Raw genomic sequence first — 9677 nt, 5'->3', positions numbered from 1 at the left:
AAAAAAAATATATATATATATAAATGTCACAAATAAAAAAGTAAACCCACCCAAATGTTTAAGCCCCCCCCTTCCTTTACGCACATATAAACGTAAATACGCGCCCAGTGCACCAGCGCGCAAAATCGACAATTGCGCTACACATGCTACATATCGCCGCGAACGTCGAAGTGAGAGCAATCATTTTAGGGCCATCAATCACTGATAACACTAAACTGATGAGTGGTAAAAGCTTTTAAAGCGTCGCCTATGGCCGATTTTGGGTAATGTAGTTTTTTGAGGTTTCACGCGCCTGCACAATTTTAAAGCTTGACATGTTTGGTGTCTTTTTACCCAACGTGACCGCGTCTTTTATATTTTACCAAAAAATTGGGTAATAATAAATGTTTTAGAATTTAATATTAGGGGAAACAGTTTTTTTTTTTTTTAAATCTGTAATTTTTCCTTCATATATTAAAAAATATAAACCCCAGTGGTGATTAAATACCACCAAAAGAAAGCTCTATCTGTCCCCAAAAAAGGGTATAAAATTAATTTCAGTACAGCGTTGCATAACGGAATAAATGTCAGTCAAAGTACCGCAGCGCTGAATACTGAAAAATGGCCTGGATGGGAAGGGGGTTTAACACCCCAGACTTCAAGTGGTTAATAAAATCTGTTTAAAAAAAAAAAAAGTATACACAAGTTAAAAATTATTCCATGTCCTTTACCCATGCCCTCACAATGCCCTCTTTGATTTATGTTTTTATTTGAGGTATTTTTAGACTTTAAAAGTCCAAACAGAAAATAACAAACAAAAACAAAGAGAAAGTAATTAAAAGTGCAACTGTTCTAATTTCCACTCAAATAGCAATAAAATACACCCAAACATCTGTGAAAAAGTAAAAAGGACAAAAACTTTTCATTTCCAATTTGTAGCTTTTTTAAAATTGTATTAATGTATGCTGATCATGATAAATTAAAGTAATTTGCAATGCGATATAAAAATATTATCTTTTTATTTGAGGTATCCAAATAGGATGTTTCCAATTTCAGGAGACTGTGTTTGCTTATATGGAGCTATGCAGCTCCAGCAACAAATGGGTGAATACTCAAAAGCATTCACCTCCCTGCTTTACATACATAGGATAGACATACAATTTTTTTTATCTTTGCGTTGGTACAAAGATTATACTGGTCAGACAATTCTATTTTGCTGCAAGTGTTCATAGAAGAAACCACATTACATTTTAGATTGTAATATACAGAACCTTTCACCCACTTTTGTTAGATTATATTTTAAAAAATCCTGGCATTATAGTAATATTTAGAGAAGTGCCTCAGGACTGAAAAAGACTGGAGAATATATTGTGTCAAAATAGATAAAATTATATTTGTTAACATCTCTCACCACAAGTATTCATAAAGACTGTTATGACGCAAACTCACAGTTGAGGGAAGACTGTAAATATCTTTATATTTGACATGTACTTTACCTGTTGCCTCCTCTATGTTTGCCAGCTTCCACATAGTAAGCTTCTCTGTGTGATCTGGTTGGCTGGGGTAGCCCGGGGCTGGACGAATGCCTTTATATCGTATCTTGCGCAGATCATCAACACTCAGATCTTCAGAGCTGGAGTAGCCCCACAGCTCTTTTCTGACCTTCTCATGTAGTTCTTCTGCAAATGCCTTAATAAGCAAAAAGAATGTTTTCAACAATGCGACAAACAGGATCATACACTGCAGACCCATATGAGATTAACACAAACAGTTGCAACTCATAAAAAAACAAAAAAATACCATTAACCCCTTCCCGACAGATGATGGGATTATCCCATCACGATCGTTCAGTTTGTTAATGACTTGTGATGGCATAATCCCATAATTCAGTACAATGGTCTGTGAAGGGACTAGCGCTCATTGAGTTACTGCTGTTGATGGGTCCCTCAGGGTCTGAGGCAGATCATCAAAAACAGATTAGGTGGTCACAGTCCTGTGATCACAGCGAGAGCTGATTGCTGTGATCGCAGAGCTGGGAACAGCAACTCACTGTGTTTTGTAAACTGCTAGCCAGCTATGTGTTACAAAAGTGATACAATATATTTCTGAGGAGAATACTGTATTCCGCTCAGAGATACTAAGTATAAAAGCCTGTACATACAAAAATAACCCCTTAGTGTCCCCTAGTTTAAAATAAAAAAAGTAAAAAATATGTTTAATAAAAACATTATAAGAAAATATAGTGCCGAGGAGGCAATTAAAGAAAGGAGACAAACATACCACATTCTAAAATTGTTCCACACTAAAATTGTATTTTGTGACCTATAACTCCCAAAATAAACTGAAATCCCAGACATATGATATACCCTATAAATCAGGACAAATAAAAACATTCACTATGAATTACTTTCTGTTAGCTTATAATATGCCACAAGTTTATTTACAGGATCTCAGCTGCGGAGGTGTCACGTACCTGAGGTGAGACTGTAGTAGTGAGGAGGCCTTGCCTTGCACCTCGGGTCTTGAGGCCTCTGGGGATGGATACAGAGACCTGGCAGACACCGAGTGGCACGAGTGCCGGTGGTGCGGAGCACCGTGCAAGCCTAAATCCAAGATCCGAGCCGGGGTCAAGTCCAATCGGGCAACGAAGTACAAAAGGGATAAGCAGAATAATGGTCAAGATCCAAGCCGGGGTCGGTTCCAATCAGGCAGCAAAGTACAAAAGGGCAAAGCACAAGAATGGTTAGTATACGAATCAGAGGTCAAGGGCAGGCAGCAGGCAAAAGTAGTCACTATGGTTCCGGTCACAACAAGTCCAAACAGATAACACAACAGCACAGGAACAAGGAGAGACTGAAGATAACCCAGCAATTTGGCAGTGTCCAGGCTGGGCTTATATAGGGGAAGTGATGATTGAACTCTAGGTCACTTCCTGTGCGCCTCCTGGGTGCTTTCCCGCCTTGCTGAATCATGCCTTCTGCGCATGCGCGAGTTGGCACAATGACGCGCCCTTGGCGCATGCACAGTTGGCGCGGATTTGTTCCGGTTCATGAGACAACGCGCCGTTGGCACATGTGCAGTTAGCACTGGACTCTTACAGAGCCTCCCTCGTCCCCTCTTACGGCAGCCCAGGATGGCCTCCACTTAGTACTCCTCAATCCCTTTGACCATGGAGGGAGCCGGAGGACGATCCCCACGATCCCCAAAGGGGTTCGGGGCTACTGGCTTAAGGAGGGAGGCATGGAAGACCAGGTGGATCCGGTAGGTCGAGGGTTGAGCTTGAGTTCGTAGACAACAGGGTTGAATTGGCGTAAGACAGGGAAGGGACCTATGAACTTAGGGCCTAATTTTCTGGATGGGCAGGCCAACTTTAGATGCATTGTAGACAGCCAAACCTTGTCTCCCGGTTGGAGGTCCAGAACCCCCCTTCGCCTTCGATCATAGACGGTCTTGCAATCCAGCTGGGCCTTGGCCATGGTATCCTTTAGGAGTTCCAAGTTGTTGTGAAGAAACTCCACTCTGTTCCAGACAGCTGGGACTACAGCGGAAGCGTGTAGGACAGGGGCAAAGGAAGGGTGATACACCAGGTTGGCATACAGCAGGGATTGTTTTGTGGTAGAATGGACTGAGTTGTTATACGCAAATTCTGTGCAAGGAAGAAGGGACGCCCAATTGTCTTGGATAAAGGTGGAGAAACAACGGAGGTACTGTTCAAGTGTCTGGTAGGTGTGTTCCGTTTGGCCATTGGTTTGAGGGTGGTAGGCCGAAGAATAGTGGTTTTCAATGTCCAGAGCCTGACAGAGCTCCTTGAACTGGACCCCACGTTCCAATACGATATTGCTGGGGACCCCATGGAGGCGAACAATATCCTTGATAAACGCCTGAGCCGTTTCTGGGGCGGAAGGCGTGCCGATCATTGGAATAAAATGAGCCATCTTGGTAAGGCGGTCCACAACAACAAACCCTTCAGATGGCGGTAGTTCCACTATGAAGTCCATACTGATTTTTTCCCAGGGTCTGGAGGGAAGTGGAAGGGGGCGCAGCAGACCCCAGGACTTCTCTATTTTGGTGTGAATGTACACCAGGCAGGAATTGATATAGGCTTGGCAGTCCCCGCCTTGAGGGTAGGCCACCAGAAGGATCGCAGGAGCACATCAGAGGTTTTGGTCACCCCCAAAATGACCTGCTAGCTTGTTATCATGGCAGAGCTTGAGAACCAGAACTCGCATTTGAGAAGGTACAAATACAGCATGTCCATGGAAGAAAAGTCTGTCCTTCTCTTGTGCTGGTTTTCCTGGGGGCAGCTAGTCAGAAGAAGAGGCCAGCTTGATCCTGGACAGAATGTCATCTGTGACTAGGAGGATGTTATAAGTTGTAAGTATCGTGCCCGTCGTTGGTGTGTTTTCCGATATGGGATACATTCGGGAGAGGGCATCAGGTTTACAATTATTTGATCCTGGACGGTATGTGATATGCATGTTAAACCTGGTGAAGAAGAGGGCCCATCTGGTTTGCCTAGGCCTCAGACATTTAGCCGTACGGAGATACTCCAAATTTCTATGATCTGTTAAGACAAGGATGGGGTGTGATGCTCCTTCCAACAGACTAATTAGGGGTATGGAGGACCAGAGCTACGAGACAAGGCTAATAAATTTAAACATGTTCACATTGGAGGTGAGGAGATTAAGGGGGGATATGATCTCCATGTACAAAATGTTCAATGGCGGTAGCAACATTAGCGATAGACTGTTTAAAATTAACTCCATTACAAAAACTAGAGGCCACCACCTAAAATTGGTGGAAAAAAATTCCAGCACAAGGGGAGAAGGGGGTTCTTCACAGTAAGATCAGTTAGGGTCTGGAACTCACTGCCACAGGCGGTGATTTCAGCAAATAATGTGGAATTGTTCAAGAAACTTTTGGACGATTTCTTAAGGGACCGTAATATACAGGGGTACAGGTACTCCTAGAATGAGATCCTAATAGGTTGGACTTGATGGTCTTTATTCAACCTCAAATACTATGTAACTATGTAACAGATAGCGCCATTCTTCTAGAGCCAGTTTTATGGCGAGGAGTTCCCGGTCCCCTACATCATAGTTCCTTTCTGCCGGAGACAGTTTCCTGGAAAATAAGGCAACAGGGTGCAGCAAAGCGGTGGCTTCCTGGCGCTGAGAAAGGACTGCCCCCACCGCAATCTCAGAAGCATCGACCTCCAGCACATAAGGTAGGGCCGGGTCAGGGTGACGAAGGACCGGGGCAGAGGTGAAGAAATGTTTGAGTTTATCAAAAGCCGTGTCTGCGACTGAGAGGAGTGCTTCCACCTTAGAGTCCTTGTGCCAACATCTCATGAACGATATCTTTAGGGACTTTCTTGACCTCTTTATGATCGTTTACCTAGACGACATTCTCGTCTTCTCTTCACTAGAGGCCCATCACATCCACATGTGTAAAGTCCTTTTTCGCCTACGAGCACATAAGCTCTATGCCAAGCCTGAAAAATACGTGTTTGAGAAGGACACCATCCAGTTCCTTGGCCTCATTATCTCTACTTCTGGCATCTCTATGGACCCACAGAAGGTGACTGGTTCTGAAATGGCCGGTTCCCTCGGACCGTAAAGGCGTCCAGAGGTTCGTGGAATTCGCCACTTTCTATCAAAGCTTTATCAAGGGCTTCTCTTCGATTATTTCACCCATCAACGGATCGTGACAATATAACATTGCAGGAGGACCTGGATAAAATAGGGGAGTGGGCAATACTATGGCAGATGAGGTTTAATGTCGATAAATGCAAAGTAATGTACTTTGGACATAAAAATAAACAAATAGGCTATACAATCATGGGTATGCCGCTAGGGAAGTCAGAAATAGAAAAAGATTTGGGGGTCATTGTAGACCACAAACTGAATGGTAGCTTGCAGTGCCAAGCTGCGGTAAACAAAGCTAGCAGGGTCTTGTCCTGTATTAAGAAGGGGATGTATTGCAGGGACAAGTCTATAATTGTGCCTCTATATAGATCGTTGGTTCGGCCACATCTGGAGTACGCGGTCCAGTTTTGGTCGCCGGTACTGAGAAGGGATGTCTTTGAACTGGAGAGAGTCCAGCGGAGGGCAACAAAACTAATTAGGGGAATGGTGGACCAGAGCTATGAGACAAGGCTTCTGACCTTAAACATGTTTACGCTGGAATTAAGGAGATTAAGGGGGGAATATGATTTTCATGTACAAGATGTTCAATGGTGACAGCAACATTGGCAACAAACTGTTTGAGATTAACTCCATTACAAAGACTAGAGGCCACCACCTAAAGTTGGTGGAGAAAAAATTCCAGCACAATGGGCGAAGAGGGTTCTTTACAGTAAGAGCGGTTAAGGTCTGGAACTCACTGCCATCGGCAGTGATTTCAGCCAAGAGTGTAGATTTGTTGAAGAAACGTTTGGACAATTTCTTGAGGGACCGTAATATCCAGGGATACCAGTATCCCTAAGAATGAGATGATGCGTGGACCGATATGGGTTGGACTTGATGGACGTATGTCTTTATTCAACCCCAAATACTATGTAACTATGTAACCTGAGGTGAGACTGTAGTAGTGAGGAGGCCTCCCTTGCACCTCGGGTCTTGAGGCCACTGGGGATGGCTACAGAGACCTGGCGGACACAGAGTGGCACGAATGCCAGTGGTGCGGAGCACCGTGCAAGCCTAAATCCAAGATCCGAGCCGGGGTCAAGTCCAATCGGGCAACGAAGTACAAACGGCATAAGCAGAAGAATGGTCAAGATCCAAGCCGGGGTCGGTTCCAATCGGGCAGCAAAGTACAAAAGGGATAAGCAGAAGAATGGTCAGTATACGAATCCGAGGCCAAGGGCAGTCAGCAGGCAAGAGTAGTCACTATGGTTCCGGGTCACAACAAGTCCAAACAGATAACACAACAGCACAGGAACAAGGAGAGACTGAAGATAATCCAGCAATTTGGCAGTGTCCAGGCTGGGCTTATATAGGGGAAGCGATGATTGTAATTTCGGTCACTTCCTGTCCGCCTACTGGGCGCTTTCCCGCCTTGCTGAATCATGCCTTCTGCGCATGCGTGGGTTGGCGCAATGATGCGCCCTTGGCGCGGATTTGTTCCGGTTCGTGAGACAGCGCGCAGTTGGCGCATGTGCAGTTAGCACTGGACTCTTACAGGAGGTGAGTATGTTACTTGGGGATTGTGCAATGTCTGTCTCCAATAGTAAATGCCTTTTAGGAAACGGTTATTCAGTGTTCAATTCCTCAGGAGGCACTCTCCATGTAATTCATTTAATTTAACGATTGTAATGGATATACCATAAGCAAATAGGAGCAAGAGGACAATCCTTTAAATACAGGATGGTACTCGCAGTTTTGTGGGGGACCTTTCCCTGGAGCAGTAAAACTGATGACAGCAGCTTGGCAGTGAAACAGACAGCGAGGCAGAGTCAGAAGCTCCAGGCAGCAGAAGAAACTCCACTCAAGACAGTATCTTCAACAAGATGTCACAGGGTCCAACGCTGTGAGTAGAGGCAATGCCGCAGACTGTTATTGCTCTGCGTTCACAACAAAAGTAGGACACCAAGCATTTGAAAACCCCACGGTTTTATTCTGACAGCAGGAGGAGGAGCAGCACGATGCGTTGTAACGTGTGCGGCTACGGACTCCGGCACTGGAGTGCCCTGAGGTACACTAATTATGTACACATTATTTTTGGCAAAGCTGTGCAAATGTTGTTTTTCTTTCAATTTTTGTTGTATTTTCTTTTAAAAAATAAGAATTTATACATGCATATGTCACATCAAATTGAAGCCCATTTTGTCCTGTAAAAAATGGTATATAATATGTGTAGGTGCAAAGCATGAGGAAGATGGAAATTATGGTTAAACAAACACATAGCAAAAATGGCAAAATTGGTCCGGTCCCTAGAAGTGAAAATGTTTTCTGAAGCTGTCACTAAGGGGTTAAATGGCCTACAAAAAAAGCCAAACCCCATACAAATAAAACACATAATTTCATGTATTTTTTATTGAAAAAGAAAAGTATTTAATACATCGGGTATAAATACTTATATTTTTATTTATGTTTATGCTTCCTATTATCCCCTGTGCAGCAGCATGAAGACAAGGAAAGCTAGCATTGTTAGTCAGTCAGCCAGTACTAGCACTTCAAACAGTCCCATGAGATTAATACAGTTAAAGGAGAATGATGAGGTGAATGAAAAACACTCATCCCCATAATTCTAGCCATCCTGTGACAACGAAGCTGTCACAGGTCAGCTCTATTGATCAGGAATTCAGCAAACAGATACCGCCGATCACTGACTTCCCAATCCTCTCCCTGTAGAGAGCGGTGACTGTCAGTCAGCTCCCCGCAGGGATTCCCCCCTCCCCTCAACGTTTCACAAGTGCTGACTGGAGAAACGGGCGGGGGAGGGGACGGGCACACCTGGCTCTGCCGTCTCAGCAGTGGTGCGGCTCAGCGATAGATAGCCCACTATATACTGAGTTTTGGGTCACTGGAGGACATTAGTATATGTCCTCCTGTGACCCTGAAGAGAACTATGGTCGATCGTTCTCTTTTGACATGTTACAATTACAATATAGGAGAGCACATATTGCCTCATCACTTTGCAGCTGTTGCTCCTTAGCGGGCTGTAGCAGGGAGGTTACACACATATACACAAAATGGCTAAATAGAACACATATTTTGGCAAGTAAAACAGTTCATAAATTATATATATATATACACACATGCACACACTGTATATATGTGTGTGTGTGTTACTTTACAGTGCATCTCTTTTTGACTTACCTCGGCTAGTCTATCCCCTAGGGCTTTGACCATGATACTGTTGTAGTCATCCCCCTTGAGCTCATAAGCTTTGCTCAGGTCCTCCACACCAAAAATGGCTACAGCAAAAATACCCATGTAGTCATGTATCCCAGAATCCTTTTGGGCAATGAAGTCAGACAGACAGTAGTAGGGGTCTGTAGATGCAGAATCTTTCTCTGCCTAAAACACAGATAACAAAATAATACATCAATTCTCTTTTCATATTCATCAGTTTGGTATCTGCATATATCTGCAGAATGCTGCCGAAAAACAGTGAATCAAAACCAAATGTATGTGAACCCCCTTGGAATGAACTAGTTTTCTGCAGTAGTTTGCCATATTGTGATTTGATCCTCATCTTAGTCACAACAATAGAAAAATACTGTATAATGGGGGGGATTTATCATAGTAATTGCGAGTGTTTGAACTCGCATATGGTTGAATGGCATATATTTGCGCCAGATTTATGTTGCTAGTGTAATGTATATAAATGAGATTAAATAGACATCAGGAAAGAAGACTCGTAACTCCATGCAAAAAGCTTAACTGTCGCTTCTTGAAGTGGTCATAGGGACTTCAAAACCCCTTCACGACCTATGACGGGATAATCCCGTCACGAAGTCGGAAGGGTTACACAGACTCCCGGCGGCTGTTTGCCGCCAGGAGTCTGTTCGCCACCAGGAGTCTGTTCGCCACCAGGAGTCTGTTCGGTTTTGTTGAGCCGGCGACCGGTTTTACAGTAGAAGTGATTCTGGCGGCTCAGCTGTCGCCAGATCGCTTCTACAATCCGGTAACCGGGCCACCCCCTGCCCGACACCCCCGCCTTGTTTCCCGGGCTCCGTTGCCTGGGACCGG

At 44.2% G+C, this 9677-nt stretch overlaps 1 protein-coding gene across 1 annotated transcript in view; it reads right to left on the bottom strand.

The window, feature by feature from the left end:
* The window catches only part of LOC108803041 (methionine synthase-like), a gene marked incomplete at its 5' end in the record, with an annotated part of 23781 nt that extends 14779 nt beyond the window's left edge, over positions 1–9002 (bottom strand). Inside the window, 2 exons of the mRNA XM_018574886.1 lie at positions 1476–1668; positions 8802–9002. Of these exons, the coding sequence (XP_018430388.1) occupies positions 1476–1668; positions 8802–9002 (394 nt within the window). The remainder of the gene's footprint in view (positions 1–1475; positions 1669–8801) is intronic.
* Positions 9003–9677: the final 675 nt, after the last annotated feature.

The sequence above is a fragment of the Nanorana parkeri genome, unplaced genomic scaffold (assembly GCF_000935625.1).
Source record: "Nanorana parkeri isolate BGI_ZX_2015 unplaced genomic scaffold, ASM93562v1 scaffold3326, whole genome shotgun sequence".
In the NCBI taxonomy this organism is placed as follows: Eukaryota; Metazoa; Chordata; class Amphibia; order Anura; family Dicroglossidae; genus Nanorana; species Nanorana parkeri.
Note: the sequence above shows the minus strand (reverse complement) of the source record. Positions and strands in the feature narration are given on the sequence as shown.